The sequence below is a fragment of the Dipodomys spectabilis genome, unplaced genomic scaffold (genome assembly GCF_019054845.1).
Source record: "Dipodomys spectabilis isolate Male_0828 unplaced genomic scaffold, ASM1905484v1 ptg000096l, whole genome shotgun sequence".
NCBI classification, from domain to species: domain Eukaryota; kingdom Metazoa; phylum Chordata; class Mammalia; order Rodentia; family Heteromyidae; genus Dipodomys; species Dipodomys spectabilis.
This window is the reverse complement of record NW_024870773.1, coordinates 17,863,865-17,885,473: the sequence shown is the minus strand read 5'-3', so window position 1 is coordinate 17,885,473 and position 21,609 is coordinate 17,863,865. Positions and strand designations below refer to the sequence as shown.

The 21,609-nt window shown below is 43.2% G+C and overlaps 3 protein-coding genes across 6 annotated transcripts in view; 2 read left to right on the top strand and 1 right to left on the bottom strand.

Moving 5' to 3' along the window:
* Sec61a2 (SEC61 translocon subunit alpha 2) overlaps positions 1–3,916 on the top strand; it is a 32,354-nt gene extending 28,438 nt beyond the window's left edge. For both annotated transcript variants that reach the window (XM_042686294.1, XM_042686295.1), the window contains one exon: positions 1,690–3,916. In XM_042686294.1, the coding sequence (XP_042542228.1) occupies positions 1,690–1,876 (187 nt within the window). In that variant the 3' untranslated portion in view covers positions 1,877–3,916. The remainder of the gene's footprint in view (positions 1–1,689) is intronic.
* A 236-nt stretch (positions 3,917–4,152) lies between these two features.
* Nudt5 (nudix hydrolase 5) lies at positions 4,153–19,925 on the bottom strand. 3 transcript variants are annotated; one of them, XM_042686043.1, is made up of 10 exons: positions 19,802–19,925; positions 14,560–14,664; positions 13,475–13,542; positions 10,383–10,432; positions 8,447–8,554; positions 7,318–7,413; positions 6,662–6,763; positions 5,002–5,010; positions 4,804–4,857; positions 4,153–4,394 (listed from the first exon to the last, which is right to left on the bottom strand). In XM_042686043.1, exons 2-10 carry the CDS (start codon positions 14,620–14,622, stop codon positions 4,285–4,287), a joined length of 660 nt encoding a protein of 219 aa, XP_042541977.1. In that variant the 5' UTR covers positions 14,623–14,664; positions 19,802–19,925; the 3' UTR covers positions 4,153–4,284. The 3 variants fall into 3 exon arrangements, with proteins under 3 accessions (XP_042541977.1, XP_042541978.1, XP_042541979.1); XM_042686044.1 differs by lacking the exon at positions 19,802–19,925 and adding an exon at positions 19,590–19,727; XM_042686045.1 differs by lacking the exon at positions 19,802–19,925 and adding an exon at positions 14,078–14,189 and having other exon boundaries at positions 14,560–14,651.
* A 107-nt stretch (positions 19,926–20,032) lies between these two features.
* Positions 20,033–21,609, top strand: part of Cdc123 (cell division cycle 123) — a 43,279-nt gene continuing 41,702 nt past the window's right edge. The window contains exon 1 of the mRNA XM_042686042.1: positions 20,033–20,181. Within this exon, the coding sequence (XP_042541976.1) occupies positions 20,108–20,181 (74 nt within the window). The 5' untranslated portion in view covers positions 20,033–20,107. The remainder of the gene's footprint in view (positions 20,182–21,609) is intronic.

Below are 21,609 nucleotides of genomic sequence, written 5' to 3'. Positions count from 1 at the left end.
GTCAGGTATTTTCAATGTAATTTTTAAGAACATTTTCATTTTTCAGACAGATCCCATATCCATGAATTATTCCTCATTCCCACTCATCCTCTCACTCCTGACCTCAGGCAACTACTTACTTTCTCTATACGCTTATTCTGGACATTTATGTACTTCACAAAACTTCCTAGTTCTTGTAGTAAACTTCTGACAGAGGATGGAGGCCACATTCTGTTTTGCATGTTGGTGTCCAGTTGTCCCACCACTATGTTGAAAGGGCGCTAGTGTTACTTGGCAAGAAGGAAGACTGGCCAGGCGCTGAGGACAAAAAGAAGTTTGTGAGACTATCTCAGCCAATGGCTGGGCATCATGTGTGCCTGTCACTCCTAGCAACATGGGGAAGACCAAGAAGGACAGTTGCCACCTCGTCTATCGTGGGCATAAAGCCAGACTCTACCTCGAAATGACCACTGCAAAAGGGACAAGTAGAGTAGTTCAAGTGATAGAGTGCCACCTTTTTTTTTTTTTTTTTTTTTGCTGGCCGTGGAGCCTGAACTCTGGGCCTGGGCGCTGTCCCTCAGCTCTTCAGCTCAAGGCTAGCGCTCTACCACTTGATCCACAGCACCACTTTTGGCTTTTTCTGCTTTATGTGGTGCTGAGGAATCGAACCCAGGGCCTCATGCATGCAAGGCAAGCACTCTACCACTGAGTCACCTCAGCCCCTAGAGTGCCTTCTTGAGTAAGCCCTGTGTTAAGTCCCATGAAACACTTCAGAGAATACTGTAAGGAACATCTGGCATCTGGAATTACCATCTGTCTGCCATTGTTTTATTGTCTACCTACCCTCGTCTTTTCCTTGAGTAGTTTTTTTTTTTTTTTGGTCAGTCATGGGGCCTGAACTCTGGGCCTGGGCACTGTCCCTCAGCTCTTCAGCTCAAGGCTAGTACTCTACTGCTTGAGCCAAAGCACCACTTCTGGCTTTTTCTGCTTATGTGGTGCTGAGGAATCGAACCCAGGGCCTTATGCATGCAAGGCAAGCACTCTACCACTGAGCCCCTTACTCAGCCCCCTTGAGTAGTTTTAATAAAAACCATTTTTAAGAGTTTTCCTGTTGACTCTAGTGTGCACCTGAAGCCAAGTTACTGTTTTAATAGATCAACAAAATTTTGTCACATAATTTTGTTGACAACTAGGAAACTTTTTCTTTTTGCCAGTCCTGAGGTTTGTACTCAGGGCCTGGACACTGCCCCTGAGCTGCTTTTGCTCAAGGCTGGCATTCTACCACTTGAACCACAGTGCCACTTCTAGCTTTTTCTGTTTATGTGGTACTGAGGAATCAAACTCAGGGCTCTGAGCATGCTAGGCAAGCACTCTACCACCAAGCCATATTCTCAACCTAACATTTTGAAATTTACTTTTCACTTCATGAGAGGATAATAGAGGCTATTTTAAAGTATTAAACCTTGTAATACTTGAATTTCAGCTTAGGGTTCTGATCTTCAGTTCTAAGAATTATATATTGCTTTTCTTGGCTTTTAATTATTTTTTTTTGAAATCTGGGAGTCATATTTTTTTGCCTTAATCAGTTCCTCATTATCATTCATCTGATAGGTTTCAATGGATAGCTTTTGCAGACTGCTCTGATTGGCTAGTTTCTATTTTCTTAGACAAACACTGCTATCCACTGCCTGACAAGGGTTTGTCTTGCAGGTACATCCCTACTGCGGCTGCATTTGGAGGTCTGTGCATTGGTGCCCTGTCGGTGTTGGCTGACTTTCTGGGAGCCATTGGGTCTGGCACTGGAATTTTGCTTGCAGTTACTATTATTTATCAGTATTTTGAAATATTTGTTAAGGAACAAGCTGAAGTTGGTGGGATGGGTGCTTTGTTTTTCTAAATGTTCAAGTTACTTCTTTTTGTGTGTGTGAAAGGGAAAATATTTTGACATATTGTTTTTGTCAAAAAATGCTGGTTTCCCCCTTCCTTCCCTCAGTTTGTTTTCAAGTGCTACTGTCCCATTTCTATGGGCACCAAGCTAAGCCTGTGAGCAGCATTAGTACCAGCTGCCTTAAAACTCAAGTTTACATTATTCGTTAAACATGTCCAGTGTTGCCCATAATGCTGGAAACTGAAGCATCTACCTTGCTGTGTTAAGTCAGGACAGTGAGTCGGTGACCTGGATTTGTTTTGCACACAACATTCAGAATGATTATCCCCCTTGTTTAAAAATAAATGTAGTTCAAATTGCCACTTCCAGTATTTTTGAGCTTATCTAATGAGTTCTGGAACATTTATATCTGATCTATATTTTAGATAATTACTTTTTATACTTTTTTATCTCATAGTATCCATGTTCCCTGCCCTCCCTGTCCCCCTCCCTCCTTTATTTGTCCCTTCCCAAAGCAGCCACTTAGCCCAATGGGCAAAAATCAAGCACTGAAGTTATTTCTTGTCGCTGGCAACACCTGCGTCTCATCTTCCTGGTTCTCATCACTTTCCAGAGACAGCACGGTGGGTGCTGTTTGGACTGTATTGGCTATGCCTCCGATTCCACCCAGTCACTTGAGAATGCTTTCAACACACCACGTCCCAATTCTTTTCTTTTCTAAGTCCCTAAAGCAAAGATCTAATTCTCAAGCAATGTCTGTAGTTCAATGGGGGTGAACAATGAGTAATTCATGCTAGGAATTTGTCTGTTGTTGTACTTATAGCAGCAACATGAGTGTAAACAGTAGACAATAAACTTTTATTTAATAAAACCGTTTCAGTCGTGTTAGAATCAAGAAATATCATATTGAGTGTTTTCTAAAATTATTTGTATGGGTTCACTGTATGTATATGGAACCGGTGGTTCTCTGGTCACTGCTAACCACATTAACATGGTGCCAATGTTACTTTTTCAAAAGGTAGAAATGCAGCTTTTAAAAATGCAGGCAAATTGATTTTAAACAGTGCTGAATAGTGAAAACATCCAGGCTGTCAGTTCTCACACTTTGTCTTCAAGACAGAGCTTTTTTTTATGCCCAACCTTGGAGGTCTAACTCATGGCCTGGTTGTTGTTCCTGGGCTTTTTTTCAAGGCTAGTCCTCTACCACTTGAGCCACAGCTCTACTTCCAGCTTTTTGGTGGTTACTTGGAGTTAAGACTTCAAACTACTTCAATTTTCAGCTCTCAGCCTCCTGATCACAGGCTAGGATCACAGCGTGAGCCATCAATGTCTGGGTCTCAAGGCCAAGCTTTTGAAGTTCACATCAGGGATGTCCAAGGGGTTAGCAGTCACTTCCGTGACTGACAGAGGCCAGGTAGAGGTGACAGACTTCATTTCTCCATTCACCTTTAAGGTCACTGCTACTGGAGTGACCTTGGAATTAGTGGTCTGTGGGAATGGTTGGTCTGTGCCAGTTTTTCTTGTCTGTGATTTCAGAGGATGGGAGTAATGGGAAATTTCAGAATGCACTCCTGAGAAATCATAGTAACAGAATATAGCCTTTGGAGAATTGTGATGCCCATGGTTCCCAATCTGGATGTAGATAGATCTTGCTCTGTTCCTCAGGCTGGCCTTGCATTCACATCCTCTAGGAGCCTCAGATTACAGGTATGTAATACTGTGTCTGGCTAGGTACTTAACAAAAACGTTATTCTTACTGATTTTACATTCTCTACTGTATATCCAAATTCCACATAGCAAATAATTATTAGGTCCCTATGTAGAGGTCTTTCTCTTAAAAGAAAAAACATTCTAGCTTAAAACACGAATGCAATGGCATTGTGTTTTAGGGAATGAAGGCTGGAAAAATTGGCCTAGCTTGGAATTCAGGTCTGATTTCTTATAGAAATTTTCTAATTTCCTGGACTAGGTGTTAAAAGTAGCAGTTGAGGTTAAAAAAGCAATGAAAGTGAGGGGCTAGGAATATGGCTTAGTGGTAGAGTGCTTGTCTAGCACTCATGAAGTCTTGGGTGCAATTCCTCAGTACTACATAAACAGAAAATGCCAGAAATGGCCCTGTGGCTCAGGCCCTGAGTTCAAGCCCCAGGACTGGCAAAAATAAAATGTGTTGGGGGCGAGGAGTGAATATACCTGTATTGATGTTAGCTTCTGTTAATATTAGCTAGAGTTTAACCAACTGAAGTAAGGTTACAGCCTACCTGTAATGACAGTGCCATACCACCAAATGCATTGTTACTTTTATTTATGAAAAAGCTACTTTCAAACCTACATAAAACTAAGTTGAATACAAAGTCTTTGTGAAGAAGGCCAGGTGGTCTCAGTTACAAAATCACATATGGCCATTGTCCTTGTTGGCCTCAGAATTTCAGGAAGGGCACTTCGAATGGCTTCGTGTTTGCATGCTTCAGGGCCAGGGCGTAGGAGTAGACTCTGGCATCCACCGTCAGATGTTCTTCAGCTACCAGAGCTAAGGAAGCAAAGGCAACATCTTAGGTAATGCACTCAGCAGTAGATAATGCCAATCCATGTTCACTGAGCCACTATCACATGCCAGCTAAATCCTCCAATATGCACCCTCCACCAAGGGTGCACTACCCACATCCATGCACTGCTACAGATGGAAGCTATGAAGTAATAAACAACAGAAAGTCTTGACTATTCTGTAGGAAAAAAATGTACGAGTAACTCTCACTTTTGTTCATATTTATAACTATCTCCAGGAAAGGAGAGTGGCCAACTGCTAAAACTAGTAAAACAGCTTCTAGGTATCTGGCATTAACAAGATAGAGGAGACAGGAATAGGAATTATTTACTGCCCCATGGCTGGGGGTGGAGAAGGGAAAACAAAGTTTGGCGATAATTTTAGGAATGCTTACCATCAAGTCTATTCAGCAGGTCATTCTTTGGTAAAGAAATTACTTCCACAAATTCTAAACAAACAAAGCACAAGTGAAAACAAAGCTAGAGAACACAAGCCTACCCAACCCCCAGACCATGCAGCTGTAACCACTGCACTGTGTCAAGTCACATCACGTGCGTGGCCTTCCTCCGGGAGCGGGAGCCGAGTAACATACCTCCATCCCCTGAAAAGAAACACAAGAAGACTTTAGCAAGGCCCAGAGTGCCAACACTGGAAGACTTTCATACACCACATGTCATAAAGATATGTAAGAATTTAATAAAATGCCAAGACTCAGCTATTGCTACCTTGGCAAAACCAACCCAGTAGCAAATATTAGCCAAATTTAAAGCATATTCTCTAATACATATACCTGTACACTTGTAAAATACAACAAATTTAACATTTTAGCCATTTTGTGTGTGCTGGTAATGAGGATTGACCTCAGGGCCTTACACTCTTGTTTGACTTGCTTGCTTGGCAGGTACAGTTCAACTTGAGCCACACCTCTAGGCCATCATTTTGCTGGCTAATTGGAGATGGGAGTCTCTCACAGATTTTCTTGCCTAGGCTAGCTTCCAGCTGTGATCCTCTAGGTCTTAAGCCTCCTGACTAGTTAAAGCATGAGCCACTGGTGCCTGGCTCATCTTAACTATATATATATATATATATATATATATATATATATATATATATATATGAAATCTTAACTATTTTTAAAGTTACAATTTAGTGGCCATTATCGCCACTGTTAAAAGTTTTACATTTTCCTCATTCCAGATGGAAGTGTGAAACCCTGCATCAGCTCCCCATCCCTGATAACCCCCATGCACATTCTGCCTCTGATGACCTAGGCTATTATTTTGTGTAAGCATAGAGACACAACATGTGCTCCTTCGTGTCTGGCTAGCTTATTTCACTTAGTATTTTTAAGGTTCATTCATGTTGTAACATGAATCAGGACATTTCATTTTTTATGTTATACTCCATTGTGTTTCTGGCCCATTCTACCTCTCTGTTCATTGCTGATGATAGTCATACTGTTTCCACCTGGGCTGCTGTGAGTGACAAGGCTGTCAACATGGGATATGATGCTTGAGTGATCTCACTCCCAGGAGTGACCACAGACTAATTCTATAGTTAACATCTTGAGGAACTCCCAAACTGTTATCCATGCCAGATGTACATCTGCAGTTCAAAAATTAAAACTGGCTGCGCAAGAGGGACAGTGAAGCAGGAGCAGTTACAAAGGGAAGAAATGCAAGAATTCAGCTCCTGCCTGGGCTTGCATAAACCACACTCCTTTTAAGGGCTGCGAGGAAAATGACATGGACTTGACAAATGCCAGTGTTTGAATCCAAACTTACTAAGAAATATTCTAGAACCAAGAATACTCTAACAGATTCTCTAAATACAGAACTCCAAAAGAGTAACTGGTAAACTGCTGCCCCCTGACATTGCCTCTGCCCTTTTTAAACATACAAATGAGGGCGGAAACCAAGATGTTCTGGAATCTTCTTGTATGTTTAGGCCTACAGTTCATATTGCTAAGTGGGAACAGGCATTCATACAAAAATATGCAAATGTGTAATTTATATAAAAAAGCAATGACAGGCTAGTGAGGCAAGATAACACATGTGTGTAATCTCAGCATTTGGGAGGCTGAGACAGGAGGACCAGGAGTTTGAGGCCAGCCTGGGCTATAGTAGAGACTCTGTGAAAAAAATCCAAGATCAGAAAAGCAGACAAGAGGACCTACTGAAGACTAGGATTCTTTAAACAAACAAGAAACAAAATATAATGTAACAACCACCTTAAATGGAGTCCACACTTACCTGGCTTTGGCTTAGGCCTTACATTTTCTGCATCGTCTCCATTGATGGTTACTGTTACAATGTGTGTGGTACAATTTGACAAACCCGGATCCATACATACAGCTATGGAGAGAGCGAAAACTTGTGGTAAGGAATCAGTCAGATGCTTCAGGCTCTTTGGTCATTTGCTTCATTGCTGAAGTCTCAGGAAGAAGAGACTTGGAATTCAGTTTACAGAAGACACTGATTCCACCAGTACATGCACATATATGCTACCTTCTTATACTTTCCCAGAGTTCCCAAGCCAAGCTCGGTAAACCTGAGGGGCATATGGTGCTGACCAGTTCACGGGTGGGGGAGGGAATGGGGCTGGGTGGGGGGGCAAACTTGTAGGGAGGAGTGGGGCACATAGGTGACGGTGGCTTAGAAAGCTGGGTGTGGGGAATTCTGCAAGGCAGCTTGTTCCACAGCTGTCCAACTTGAGCAGAACCTGCTCCCGTGGGGAAGGAGATGCATTACTGATGGAGACCAATGGAAACCTACATTTCTCTGCACCAGATCAGCTGAAATACAAGCCATCTGAATCCCAACATAACCCTCAAATAAACAATCCCAACACCCAGAGGAGGTACTGCTTAATTAATTTCCCAAGGGCATTCTGAGGGACGAGCACCAACCTGGAGAGCATTCTGCCACGTCTCCTTTGTAGCCTGTCTCCTCCTCCAGCTCCCGTAGAGCAGCTGCTTCAGGGCTTTCATTGTCATCGATGAGACCTGCGGGAGGGATAGGGAGGGAGTCCTGCTGACCAGATTCTCAGCAGTCTTATAGATCAAAGTGACAAAGGTTCACAACTTCAATGACAGATGAAAAAGCACAAGAATAACATGGAGAACGGCTGAAGCAGTTGTGGTGGGAATTGTGGTTCCTCTCACTTAGGTCTGACTCTGGGAGTATGGCAGCTGTGCTTCTGTGCAGCCGGCTTGTGTGAGGAGAGGTGACTTGGAGGTTATAGTCAGCTACGTGAACTTAGCACAGGAAACTTGTGGACAATGTGCCAGCTGCCTATCTTACTCTCCTCCCTCATAAATAAAATACAGAGGCCTTGTAGTGAGTACCAAGGGCTGTGGGTATGAAGTGCCAGCGGAAGGCAGCACCAACAGACTGCTTGCTCTCAATGGAAAGAGCCGGGGAGAAGCAGGGCATATGGGCTACTCAGCAACTTTCAATGTTATTAATGATTTTAGTAAAATGGCATGTGAGAGAGGAAAAAAAATCAATAATTTTTAACTTTACAGTACCATAGCAGTCCTCCCCTCCCCTCTTCATCCCAGTGCTGGGGATGGAACCCAGGGCAAATAAACTACCACCAAACATCCCACCACCCCCATATCCAAATGTGTTGGGCTTTCAAAATCATGTGATTTAACTTCAGATGGGTTCAAGCCAAGAAAGTCCTACAATAGCACAGTGCATTAAATTCTGCACAGCCTCTTTCATTACTACTGTATAACTGAGAGAACATCCTTGCTGAAATGCAGTTTCATTAGCCCGTGTATGCATGGTGGCAGGTCAGGGTCTTTTCCAGTCATAGCTTTGGGAGTTAGAGACTGCCCTCTGCACTGTGGCAGACTGCTCTCATAGAAAGTGAGATGAGTGGACACATGGAGGAGCAGCAGGTGCTGAAAGGGAGAGGAATGGGTGGAGAGGCGGCCATTCCTGCCATGCTCTGGCCATGGGCCCTTGAGGGCAGCATTCACCTACTGGTGGGCCCATGGACCCCAAGGGCAGCATGTTACTGTTACTGACCTGCAGGGAACTCGAGGCAGTAACCTCCCACTGGTGGCCGGAACTGTTTGACCAGGACAATGCACTCGTAATGAAGAGTTCTCTGCAGCACTGGGATGACGGCTACGCCTGTGATAGGGAATGGAATCAAGGACATCCCTTGGAGGCTGGGAAGGTGGCTCAGTGGTAGAGCGCTTGTCTTGCATGCCTGAGGCCCTGGGTTGGATTCCTCAGCAAAAGAAAAAAAGCCGAAGTGGCGCTGTAGCTCAAGTGGTAGAGTGCTAGCCTTGAGCTGAAGGAAGAGCTCAAGGCCCAGAACAGCACTCGGGCCCAGAGTTCAAGCCCCATGACCCACCAAAAAAACAAAAACAAAAACAAAAAAAAGAATAAAGCCGAAGTGGCACTGTGGCTCAAGTGGTAGAGCGCTAGCCTTGAGCGCCCAGGCCCAGAGTTCAGGCACCACGACTGGACACCCCCCCCCCTCCCCCAAAAAAAAGACATCCCTTGGTCAGCCAGACCAGCCATTTGTTTATACACTCCAACAAAATCCTCAGATGTTAAGAAATCCCAAGTCCGAAACCTAATAAGTTAATCCATAGTATGGAAGCAGTACATTTTTTTTATTTTGAAAGTAAAAACAGTCATATTTCTGCTTGAGACTTAATAAAAAGCTCATTTTAGTTGTCACAATTTGCTTCTCCTACCTTGTCCCCCCGCCCCCCCCCCCCCCCCCCGTTTTTCTTAAGCTATGAGGTACCTCCCAAGTAGCTGGGACTCTAGGCATGCATCACTGTGCCAAGCCATAATTTCTTTTAAAAATAAAATTAAAACTAAAACATCTTTCACAGGGGCCAAAGAGAGTTTCAGGCTACACTGCCCTCTCCATAGAAACACTGTTCACAAGCAGTGCTAGGCTACCAGTAGACTTTCAGAGTCACGTGCTCCTGGACTTCCTTGAAGGTATAAACCAGTTTTAAGGGCCACAGTTTCTAGCATATGCTAACTAGACTTGTCTTTTTTTTTTTTTTTTTTACCATTTTGGGGTAAAAGATCCTTTCCCCAAATTGCTTGGTCTTACTGAAAACACAATCAAAGAGCCAGCGGGGACATTTGGTTCCCGCTAAGCACTTCTGCAGCAGGTAAGCTCAATAGTCCTATCAAACCACTGCTTGCTTGTCTTAAAAACAGAAGCCAACACAAAGTAAAATCCAGGAAGACTTATTGTTCAACTTCTCCTACACTACATGTGACTTCTAGAATTGCTTTTGGGGTCTCTGCAGACAAACCATCCATGTGTAGAAGGAAAAGTGAATTGAAAGAAGTCTTTCTCCAACTCCTTTTCCTCCTCAACTTACAAGGTACATCAAGTCATTTTGCCAAGCTGACAGATCCCACCTGAGTCCCTCAAATTGTATTCAAAAGGTTCTGGAAGCCATAACATATACACACACAGACATAGTATGGGGCTTTATGTTTGGCTGTAAAGATTACTATAGCCAGGTGCTAGTGACTCACCTCTGTAATCCTAGCTACTCAGCAGGCTGATGGTTCAAAGCCAGCCCAGGCAGGAAAGTATAAGACTCTTATCTCCATAGGAAAGCCCTGAGACTACTATCTCCAATTAACCACAGAAAACTGGAAGTGGAGCTGTGGCTCAAAATGGTAGAGTGCTAGCCCTAAGCAAAGGAAACTCAGGGACAGCAACCAGGCTCTGAGTTCAAGCCCCATGACCGACAAAATAAATAAAAATGCTATATCTTTCTTTAAAAAAATGTTCTGAGCTTAGAAAGAGCTGAAAGTTCCTTGTAAAGACAGCTTGATGTAGTCATGCAGCACTGCAAAAACTAATGCACAAGAAAGTGTAAGTAAAGAAAAGCTTTCTGCTCTCAGGTCTTTGGTTACACTCAATACCCGCCTACAATCACTTCCTTCATAAAGACAGCTGTAGCAGGCATACCATCAGCTGTCTGTCCCTTCCTGGTCGTCCGTTTCACTGTTTCCCAAGTTCTGTTCAGGCAAAGGAAGAAAAAAAATCATTAGTGCTTAAGATGAGACTGTTCTCTGAGGTTTTCAGCATACAACCAGAACACCAAAAAATGCAATGCATGCAAAGTACTAACAATACTGGTCAAAGATCCCAATAGTAAAGATCTGCAGTTAACAAGCCAATGGAGCTTCCTCATAGCTTCTGGAATTATCACACAAAATGACTGACACTCTATAGCTAACTCTGTGGATGCCGTCCAAGCAGGAAGCCTGTGGGATCGCTGCTTTCCAATACTTGAGTCATCTGTTGAAGGGTGAGCAGCATGCTGGTGACCACAGCTGTGAAGGCCAACAAGCAGTGAGGCAAAGGGAGCCTGAGAAATCCCAGCCTACCTCGGACAGCAAAAGGTACATGCACAAAGGACAGCCATTTTTTATAGATGTGACCGACACCAAATAAGGGACAAAGTAGAAACTTCCTACTAATTGACTGAGGAACTACTAAGTTTATAAGTAGAGGTCCTATCTTAGGAGAAGTCCCTAGAGGAAAAAGTGAGGTGGATAATAAAAAAAATTCTGGCGACCTCTATTGGCTTTACTTGTTACCAATTTGTGACTGCATATCCAATTTCAGGTTTGGAATGTCTCTGCCACTCTACATCCTCTTACAACTCTATAGACAAGCCAGCAGAAAGACCATACTGTTTTAAGGGGAAGGTGTGGTGGGAATTTCCCCATTTTCCCTTGCATCCTCACATGGGGGAAAAAGTGTTAAAAGCTGGGAGTGAAGAAGCAAACAGTGTTAGAACATCTTCTAAAGGAAGGTATCTACCTGAGTGGATCTGGAGGTTTGGGCCAACATCTGTATGCTAACCTCTGTATCCCAGTGGTAAAAGGGGTAAGATACACCACTTTTATCTGGTTCTCCCTAAGGACTGACTTCACCACATTTCTATTTAAAGCTTTCAGCTCTTTAACTTGATTTAAAAAAATAACAGCAGCAGGGGCTAGGAAGGTGGCTTAATGGTAGAGTGCTTGCCTACCATGTACAAGGTCCTGGGTAAGATTCCTCAGTACCACAAAAATAAAATAAATAAAAATAATAGCAACAAAACTCCTTTTCTGTAAACCTTACATCTTTTGGCACTGTACTGATTCTAAAGAGCAAATGTCAAAATAGACCTATGAAAACGGGACTACTGGGATAACTCACAATGGCCCAACATTCCTGTTAGTATCAAGAAGCCAACCAGCAAGCAGTTTCTGGTAAGTAAATAATACAGACTGCAAGAGACACCTTTTGACATAGCTCTTTCTGCTTCCTCTTAAGGTCAGTCCTAAAGACTGAAGAAGACAGTGCCAGGAAAAGCACTGATGGTCCCAAATATGCTAGGAATAAGGAAACAAAAGAGGAGCATGTTACAGTGGTTAAGGAGAATATGTGCAGAATGCGCTGGATGCTTACGGCAGTGAGGTAGCAACATACTGAGGAAGTACTAGAATGGGAGCTCCAACAGTCTTAAAGGCACTTCGAGAGATGCCTATTTGATGTGGAGTCACATGTCTTAGTCTCTATTTGCCTACCAGCTAAACCCAAGGTGACAATCTCCTGGAGACAGTTGGCAAAACTTGGGAATGAGTATAAAGTTTTGAAATTTTCTTCTAGTTTTGTAAAGTATGATCAAGTAGCAAGTACAGAGGCTCATTTTCAGAGCTTAATTAATTCATTATGATACAATGTATTGATTGTATATAAAACCTTGTCAGATGCCAAGAGGAAGACATGGAGGAAGGGAGGTGAACGAGTTACAAATAGGCAGTATACATGTGGTAGTTTGGTAGACTTTCGAAGCCACTACCTAGTTGCTAAGACTTTGTGAAATGAGACCTAGATATGAGTATTCTGAAAAAGAATGTAGGTGACTCAGATGCATATCCCCAATTAATAAATGTTGGAAGACTAGACTATTTAGACTAATTACTGTATTTTATTTAAACAATTATATTGGAAAATAAGAGGCAAACTCATTATTATGTTAGGTTCAATATCTGTATATATTTTCATAAATATAAACATATTGGGTCTTATCACAAATCTGTATTGGGTTTGGACCATATTCATCTATGTAATTCATATTTAGTTCTACGTATCAAACTCACTTGACATTACAGACTTGACATTTTACATAATAATTACACTCTTCTCTTCTCGATGGCACATACTATGCTTAGGCCCCTTACTTTTGGGTAGTAAGTTAATAGTGCTATCGGTATCATAGTATGTTTCAACACTAGGTGGGTCTTATTAAGGTTTTTCCTTATTAAGCTAATAGAGCTTTACATTTTTTTATGTTTTTGTTTTCTCTTAGAAATTTTTCTCACTTAGAAATTAAAGAAGCAAAGCTAGGTGCCAGTGGCTCATGCCTGTAATCCTAGCTACTCAGAAGGCTGAGATCTGAGGATCGTGGTTCAAAGCCAGCCCAGGCAGGAAAGTCTATGAGACTCTAATCTCCAATAAGCCACCAGAAAACCAGAAGTGGTGCTGTGGCCCAAATGATAGAGCACTCGTCTTGAGCTGAAGAGCCGAGGAACAGTGCCCAGGCCCAGAGTTCAAGCCCCACAACTGACCAAAAAAAAAGAAATTAAAGAAGTAGCCATGTATTATTGAATATTTACTACCTTGTCAGCTTAAATTATGCTTTACTTAAATGTTTTAGGCCCACAGTTAGTCTACTCAAGAGAACTTATAAAATAGATTTCTGTAAACCTAGCTACTTGGGAGGTTGAGATCTGAGTGTCACTCCTGGTTTTGATCCTTAGCACTGAGAAATGAATAAATGAATGGATAGATTCTTGATTAGTTATTACAAGAAATTTACAATCCTATTTTATGCAGATGATCAATGATCCAAATATTCTAACCATCATAAAACAGCTATCTCAGATTCTTTATCTAAGAACCAGTTCACAATGAGGGAAACATCAAAGTCATAATGTCAACCAGTCAACAGAGACCCAGAGAATGCAAATACTGACTATTTTGCAAAAGAACATAAAGCTCACCTAGTTTTACCAGTAGGATCCATGTAAGTTGTTTTTTCAAGCTTGACCCATTTTCCTTCTGAAATTAACTAAAAGAAGATCAGATAAGTTGGGAAACTTTCAAGTTTCTTTCTTTCTTTCTGAATGAACCCCTCATCCCCAATAATTTATGGGCAAGTTCTTATTTTGAAGTATTCAAATTGTCTTCTATAGGGTACCCCTATTTCCTTTTGGAGTTTCTAAGGGATTACTGAGAGGTGAAAGGAAGCGACAGTCTAATGACTTGGGGAGTGATGTGGGTGGAACTCAGGGTGGACTGTGCTGAGCATGCATAAGGCCCTGATCCAGCTCTGATAAATAACAAGGCCTAGGTTGGAGCAGAAAGGGGCATCTGGAAGGGAGCAGCAGAGACGAACTCCTGTGTGTGACGTGCATTGTTGGCCACCTCAGCGTGCTGGGTATGTAGGTGCTCAGGGGCTCTTTCCTGTTGGTGATTACTCAGGAAGACCAACTGTGAACTAGCTCAGACTGGGTTTCCTATCCTCACTCATCCAGTCCAAGACAGGAACCCCAGGACAGTTCTGCCTAGGTGGAAAGGAGTTGCAGTCCTAAGGACTAACTTACTTACAGCACTACACTGACCTGAGAAGAAAGTTTCTCTGGGAACTTAAAGCCTTTTCCTTACTATCCTATCTCTCATTTCTTGCTGGCAGCAACCTACTATTTATCAGCAGATCTGTTCACAAATAACACAGAAAGAATTTAAATAAAAAAGGTTTCTAGGTAAGTGTCAAGGCCAAGTTCCCAGATAAAAGATTTACAATTTACTCATTGCAAAGGGACCTGCTAGAGACTCTAAAAGCTAAATTTAATAAGATGGGAGACAGACATTAGTTCTAGGATTCAGCATAAAACTTGCTGTCATTAATAACTTCTTTAGCATGTATGTTGGGAAAACTTCTCACAAGGACAAAATGTGCTTGAGATGGGATTATAAAAAATATTTAAGTACCGTTTTTGAGAATGAAAAAAAGTCATCTGAAATGATGTATTTTCAAAAATTCTCTTCTAGGCAGGGAAGGAAAGGACAGTGCAAAGTTCTGTACCTCCTCTGAAAGAATGCGCTGTTCCGTGTTCTGAGAAGACTCTGATGATTCTTGGTTGTCCATTGTTAAATGATCAGTCTTTGGCCCTGGGGTGATAAGTTCACTCTGCAAGATGATGGCAGTTGTTTAAGTAAAAACTTTTCATATACTTTTTTGGGGGAGTGAGGTGGGGGTTTGGGGGTAGGTGGCGGGGCTTGAACTCAGGGCCTGGGTGCTGACTCTGAGCTTTTGTGCCCAAAGCTTGTGCTCTCCTATTTTGAGCCACAGCTCCATTTCTGGTTTTCGGGTGGTTCACTGGAGATAAGAGACTCATGGACTTTCCTGCCCTGGCTGGGTTTAAACCAGGAGCCTCAGTTCTCAGCCTCCTGAGTTGCTAGGATTACAGGTGTGAGCTATTAACACCAGGCTTATACATTTTTAAAATTAACATCAATGAGCTGTGCAAGGGTTTTGTTCTGACATGTCCATATTCACATACAATGTCTCTCCATCACTCACTTCCTCTTTCTTCCTCATTCTCCTTCCTTTCCTTCCCAAACCAATCGCCACAAGCTTCAACCATTCTATTGCATGTGCACAGGAAGCATTTTGATTCTGTCTTCCTTCACTCTCTCTATTCCCACTAGTTGTTTTATTCTGGACAGAACTTATTTTACCTTCCTTACAAAACAGCAAGTATAAGCCTAGTACCAGTGGTTCAGGCCTGTAATCCTAGCTCCTTAGGAGGCTGAGATCTGAGAACTGCAGTTTAAGGCCAACCTGGGCAAAAAAGTCTTTGAGGCTTATCTTCAATTAGCTACCTAAAATCTAGAAGTAGAGCTGTGGCACTAAGTGGTGGAGAGCTAGCCTTGAGCATAAAAGCTCAGGAACAGTACCTAGACCCTGAGTCAAGCCCCACAGCCAAAAAAATTTAAAAATTAATAGGATAAAGAACAGCAAGCATGCCGGAGGGGCAAAAGCCTGACACAGAGATCACATAGTACTAAGGTATGTGTGTATGTGCGCGAGCACATGTGCACTCAGGTCCCAGGGCCTGACACTGTTCCTGAACGATTTTGCTCAGGGCTAGCCCTCTTCCACTTGAGCCACAGCTCTACTTTTGGCTTTTTTTGGGCAGTTAATTGGACATAAGAGTCTCACAAACTTTGCTACCTAGACTGGATTTGAACCACAATCCTTTAGATCTCAGCCTTCTGAGTAGCTAGAATTACAGGCATGAGCTACCAGTACCTGGCTACACCAGGATGTGTTAGAGCAGGACAAATCACTTCCATTTGGGGACAGGGAAGAAAATGATAAAAGGTAGTTTAATATTGAGGTATGATAGAAACAAAGCAAACAGGGAAACAGCCTCATTATGAGTCACACAATTAAAGGAGGACACACTACCTGAAACAAGGTTGAGAAATAAGGAATGTGTGCAAAGTTCTTTGGTTCTCAACTTTTCACCATACACATAACAGTGTTGCTCAAGATTAGCAAACACATTTCTAAGGGCATTCGCTTCTCTTCCAATATACAGGCAAACAAAATAAAGAATCTTTTTTTTTTGTCATGAGGCTTGAACTCAGGGCCTAGGCACTGTCCCTAATCTTTTTTGCTCAAGGTTACTACTCTACCACTTTGATCTCTAGCTCCACTTCCCAAAATACACAATCATTCTGGCAAACCACCAATTACTGTTGATATACAGGCCAGTTTTGGCTTTGGAAGTAAGAACAACTTTCCATTTAAGGGGAGGATTTCTCACAGACTTGGGGATTGCAATATTAGCAAGAGCTTGATGAGTGGTATGTGGGAGTTAATTAGGAAGCTCAAAAGGCAGGCTGACCTCAGACTCACTATTCAATTTTTATACTTGATGATGATTGCCTGTAATTCCAGCTACTTGGGAGGCTGAGACAGGACAACTGCTTGAGAACATAAGTTTGAGGCCAGCCTGCAAAAGATTGTGAGACCATCTTAAAAAAGAAAAAAAAAAATGGGTGCTGGTGGCTCACATCTGTAATCCTAGCTATTCAGGAGGCTGGGATCTGAGGATCATGGTTCAAAGCCAGGCTGGGCAGAAAAGTCCAGGAGACTTTCATCTTCAATTAACCACCAAAAAAAAAGCTGGAAGTGTAGCTGTGGGCCAAGTGGTAGAGCACCAGGTTTGAGCAAGAAAGCTCAGGCCCTGAGTTCAAGCCCCAGTAATGGAACCCTCCCATCATGCCCCTCCCCACAAAAAAAGAAAGAAAAGAAAAAGGGCCATACAATTAGGATAGTTTAGCAATAAGGAAAACAAGGCACTTCAAAAGAAATTAAGTTGTGAGAGACATTTTTGCATAAATAATTTATGATTATTATGTTAAAGTCAAGTAAGCAGATAAGAATTTATTGTTAGGCTGGGCACCGGTGGCTTGCGCCTGTAATCCTAGCTACTCAGGAGGCTGAGAGCTGAGAATCATGGTTCAAAGCCAGTCGGGGCAGGAAAGTCTGTGAGCCTCTTATCTCCAATAAAAAAAAAAAAAAGCAAGGGCTGGGAAGGCGGCTCAGTGGTAGAGTGCTTGCCTTGCATGCATGAGGCCCTGGGTTCGATTCCTCAGCACCACATAAGCAAAAAGAAAAAAGCCGGAAGTGGCGCTGTGGCTCAAGTGGTAGAGCACTAGCCTTGAGCTGAAGAGCTGAGGGACAGCACCCAGGCCCAGAGTTCAGGCCCCACAACCGGACCAAAAAAAAAACAAAAAAAGCACTAGAAAACTGGAAGTGGCACTGTGGCTCAAGCAGTAGAGCGCTCGCCTTGAGCTAAAGAGTGCAAGGGCAGCGCCCAAGCCTCGAGTTCAAGCCCCATGACCCCCCCCCCCCAAAAAAAAAAAGATTTCAGGGAAGTGGTAAATGCAAGTTATTCTCAAGAAGGAGATGATGTTACAGGAGACTAGGACATCAGGAGAAAGGGGTGGCTCAGTGCTCACAACTGGACCAGGGAGCTGGTGGTAGTAATAAGATAGCCATGTGGACAAAACTAGCTGACTCTTGGAAATATTAACCTAGACATATTAGTCATGCATGGATTCAAAGAAGAAAATGTGCTTTTCTTATTGATCACTTTAGAATTGCATAATAACTTCTCTCTGTTATTTGACTACTGACCCTTTTCTTAACATGCATGAGAAAATGTGATTATCCTACTACAGTAATGGTTTTATTGAAGATACTTGAATATAAAATCACCTTTGTAGTTCAGTGAAGACAAACACAATAGTTACAAACTAGCTGATTTTGTCTGGTGCTAATCACTCAAGACTGTAATCCTAGGCACTCAGGAGACAGATCCAGAGGACTGTGGTTCAAAACCAGCCCACACAGAATGGTCCACTAGAGTCCATCTCCAAAATAACCAGCAAAAAGCTAGGCTGGCGGTGTGGCCCAAGTGGTAGAGCATGAGCTGAGCAAGCAAGTCAGTGATGAGAGGCCCTGATTCAAGCCACAGTACTGCCATTTAAAAAAAGAAAAAAGTTGATTTAGTTATATTGCATAAAATAGCATCTTCTGTTTGTAGTGTCAATTTTCTGAATACTGGTTGTATGTGTAACAACAATTGTTAAGACTAAACACTATAAAGATTAAATATTATAAGCTAATAACATGAATAAAAGACATCAATATTAAATTCCTTCCTTGTAGTTTACACATTTAGCTGCCTTTCTACAAATAGGCAGAATGCTGTCTTAAAGATTTGCTAGTGCCTCAACCTCTGTGTTCAAGTGTTTCCTAAGCTGTATTATTCCTCCCAGGACAAGGGTGTTCCTGGGATTCGTTTTCTCCCATATACTTGGTATGGATGCCAGAGCACTGGCGTCCATACTATCCTCAACAGAAAATACCTCAACTGTAAAGCTCCTTCATTAGTGTTAACATTTCCTTTAGCAGCTACTTTTAGTTCTAGATTAGATAACAACATGAACTCTCTAGTAAAGGAAACAGAACTAAGTGCAGATGGCTCTTGCCTGTAATTCTAGCTAGGCAGCTGAGATCTGAGAATTTCAGTTCAAAAACAATTAAGGAAGGAAAGTCTGTGAGGCCAGGGACAGTGCAGTTCGAGTCCCAGGACTTGCAAAAAGAAAAAAAAAAAGGAAATAGAATACACGGAAATATTACTTCTCTCTCCTCTCTAGAACATAAAGACAGATTAATTCTGGATTCCTGTAGTACTTACAAATGAACCACGGAGGAACCCACCCCAATTCGCATACAAGCGCAACATTGTAATTTATGTTTACCCCTGATTTGAAAATGTATCTTTTAAATCAATGCTCTTCACTAACCACTTAAATTGTAACTTAGGAGTTTCTAACTCAAAGTACTCAGTGGATTCTGTTGATAATTCCTGACAAAATTCCTATTTATAGAAGCCTGAAGTGGACAGGATTCTAATTGTACAGTGGTTAGGTGGGCCAGTAATAAACTGAAACGTGCGCTTTATAGGTCTAACTGCCCAAGACTTGATCGTAAGAAGCAGTACCAAGTTTCAAGGGCATTTCTCAGCAGGTAGTGGTTTCTCTTTCTTTTAAAAGAAACAAAAGTGAATGCTGGCGGGTGGAAAGGGAAGCAGGAAGGAAACGGGATTACATATTCACCTAGAATTCTTCCAGTCCTAAAAGACTCTATCATTAAAAAGGGTCACTGGGAAACCCGGCTGCGGGTTTCCAAGCTAACTGTTGGAGAGCTGGACGAAACAAAGTTGACCCTCAAGGTAGATCGACGCCTTTCTCAAGTCCACCTCAGCCCTCTTTAACCTCCAAAAATCAAGTCTCCCCCAGGTCCTCTCCCACACCCACAAATACCATACAGGCGGGATTTCCTCCGTTTCTAATCATCCACTCCAGTAAACGAAGGGGGGGCCGTCTCCTTCAATGCAGATGCACCCACCAACTCGCCCCGGCCTCGAGCCGCGGTGTCCCCGGCGCCCCCTGCAATCCCAGGCCCACTGCGCCCACCCCGTCCCGGACCGGGACTGCACCGTCCCTTCGCTGGCCACTGAGCTCACTTACCTGCTCCAAGGTGTGCGGTGGAGAGGGGAAGAGGGACGAAAGGAACAAAGATGAGCCGGCAGCAGCCGTCCGAGCGGACGCCGACGTCCCGGCTGGAAAGACGCCCGCGCCGCCCGCGGGGCCCGGAGGGTGTGCGCGCTCCCCCCCCCCCATCCATCCGCCTCCCGGCACCCGTAGGAACCCCTCCGCTGCCCGTGCGTTTACATAATTACCTTCCGGGTCGAGATGCGTCTCTAGGGCCAAAGCGAAGCCGCGAACTTTGTAAAATTCTCCTTGAGCTACCGCAATATCTCTCTTTCGGGACCCAATCACGGATGCGCGTGTGCGCGTGCGCACACGGAAAGTACTCTCCCACGACTCACTACCACCTCTTTTTCTCCTACAGCCTCGGAGGTTTAGGAACCGGAAGAGTCCTTGACCTAATATAGCCCGGCGGGCGCTTCCGGAAGTGCAAGTGCAAGGTTCCGGTATTGTGCTGGCCGCAGCTCTGCAGCGAAGACCGTGGCGGCGGCGGGAGGATGAAGAAGGAGCAGGTGCTGCACTGTCAGTTCTCCGCGTGGTACCCGCTCTTCCGCAGCCTTACCATCAAGAGGTACAAGGGGAGGAGTGATTCGGGGAGGCTGGCAAAAGGGAACGGCGGGGCTTGGGCAGATGAGGCTCCCCGCACCCCCGATGCAGGCCTTGAAGGTCTGTCTGGGAGCGTGAATGCGAGGGGTCGCCTCCCACCGCGGTGGTCGAGCTGGGACGGCAATGGAGGCTGTTGCTAGGGGAGGGAGAGGGAAGGCCATCCTTCGGGGAGCGAATTAACCTCATTTAAGGCCTCATTTAGTTTTGGAATTGCCCGAGGCACAGGGTGACTTAAGAACTGTGTCTTCTGGGCTTTGCCACCCACCACCCTCCCCTGTGACAATTACATTCCACTCTTCAGAGAAGAGCCGTGATACACTAGGCTGGTCCTGGGCTGTAAGAGAAAGCGATCTATGGGGGGGGGGGGGGCGGGGGGGGGGAAAGAGTAGAACTGTGTTTGCTTCCTAGTTCTCAGGCCTAGGGCAAGGCGTCTCTCCTGGGTTTGCAGGATAGGTAGACAATTAACTTTCATCCTTTATCCTATTGTAAAAGGCAATGAAGGCTAGGCAGCCAGAAGACTCTCCCCAGTCTGTGAGAGGAATCATCATCTGTAGCATGATGGAAGGGTAGGCTTTCATTCATTAAGAGGTGTAGGTCAAAGGCCTGGTAGGATTTTCTGGGTTGTCATTTATATGAACATCAATCATCCCATTCTTTCTGTTCTGTTCTATTTTAAGATGTTGATTATTTAAAAGACAAGGGTTGGAGGTATGGCTCAGTTAGTAGAGCATTAGTCAGTAAATGAGCGAAAATGTCAGGCACCAAGTTCAAGTCCCCATCTTGAAAGAAAGAAAGAAAAAGAAAGAAAGGAAGAAAGAAAGAAAGAAAAAGATTTTTCAGAAGAGAATTTCTTTCCATCTTGTTCTGATATAGAGTCTTCTTCTGGTTATTTGCAGTGTTTAATGGAGTTTAAAGTAAAACAATGATGAATGAGCCCATACAAACAAACAAATAAACAAGAGCCCAGCAGCAGCTGCAATTATTTTCTATCACAAGTTATTTTCCTAGCTGAGGTTCCAAATTTGCATAATTGAAAGTAGACTCTGGGTCTGAAATTATGATGGGGCGAGTTCTTTTGTGTTGGTGTGATAGAAAGTATGTTTCTGAACTTGTAACACATTTTTGTACTGAAGATTATTATTATTATTGCTATTATTATTTTGAGATGAGATCTCTCTGTGTAACCTAGACTGTCCTAGAACTTACAACATAACCCAGATTGGCTTCAAACTCAAGATCCTACTGCCTTAGACTCCTGACTGCTGGGATTATAGTTCTGTACGACCAAGCCCATTCTATATGGAAAAAAAATCTTAAAACTCTCATTTGGTTTCTGTGCAGCTACCTTTGGTAGCCTGGGTGCAGTATAAGCATACAGTGATTAAGAGACTGA

What these genes read in the sequence shown, in the direction of transcription:
- Nudt5 (XM_042686043.1), bottom strand. Translation starts at nt 14,622, where the DNA reads ATGGACAACCAAGAATCATCAGAGTCTTCTCAGAACACGGAACAGCGC. An exon ending in AGCGCATTCTTTCAGAGGAG is followed by an intron (nt 13,543 to 14,559) that starts GTACAGAACTTT and finishes ATCTTCTTTTAG; the next exon opens with TTAATTTCAGAAGGAAAATG. An exon ending in GAAGGGACAGACAGCTGATG is followed by an intron (nt 8,555 to 10,382) that starts GTATGCCTGCTA and finishes TCCCTATCACAG; the next exon opens with GCGTAGCCGTCATCCCAGTG.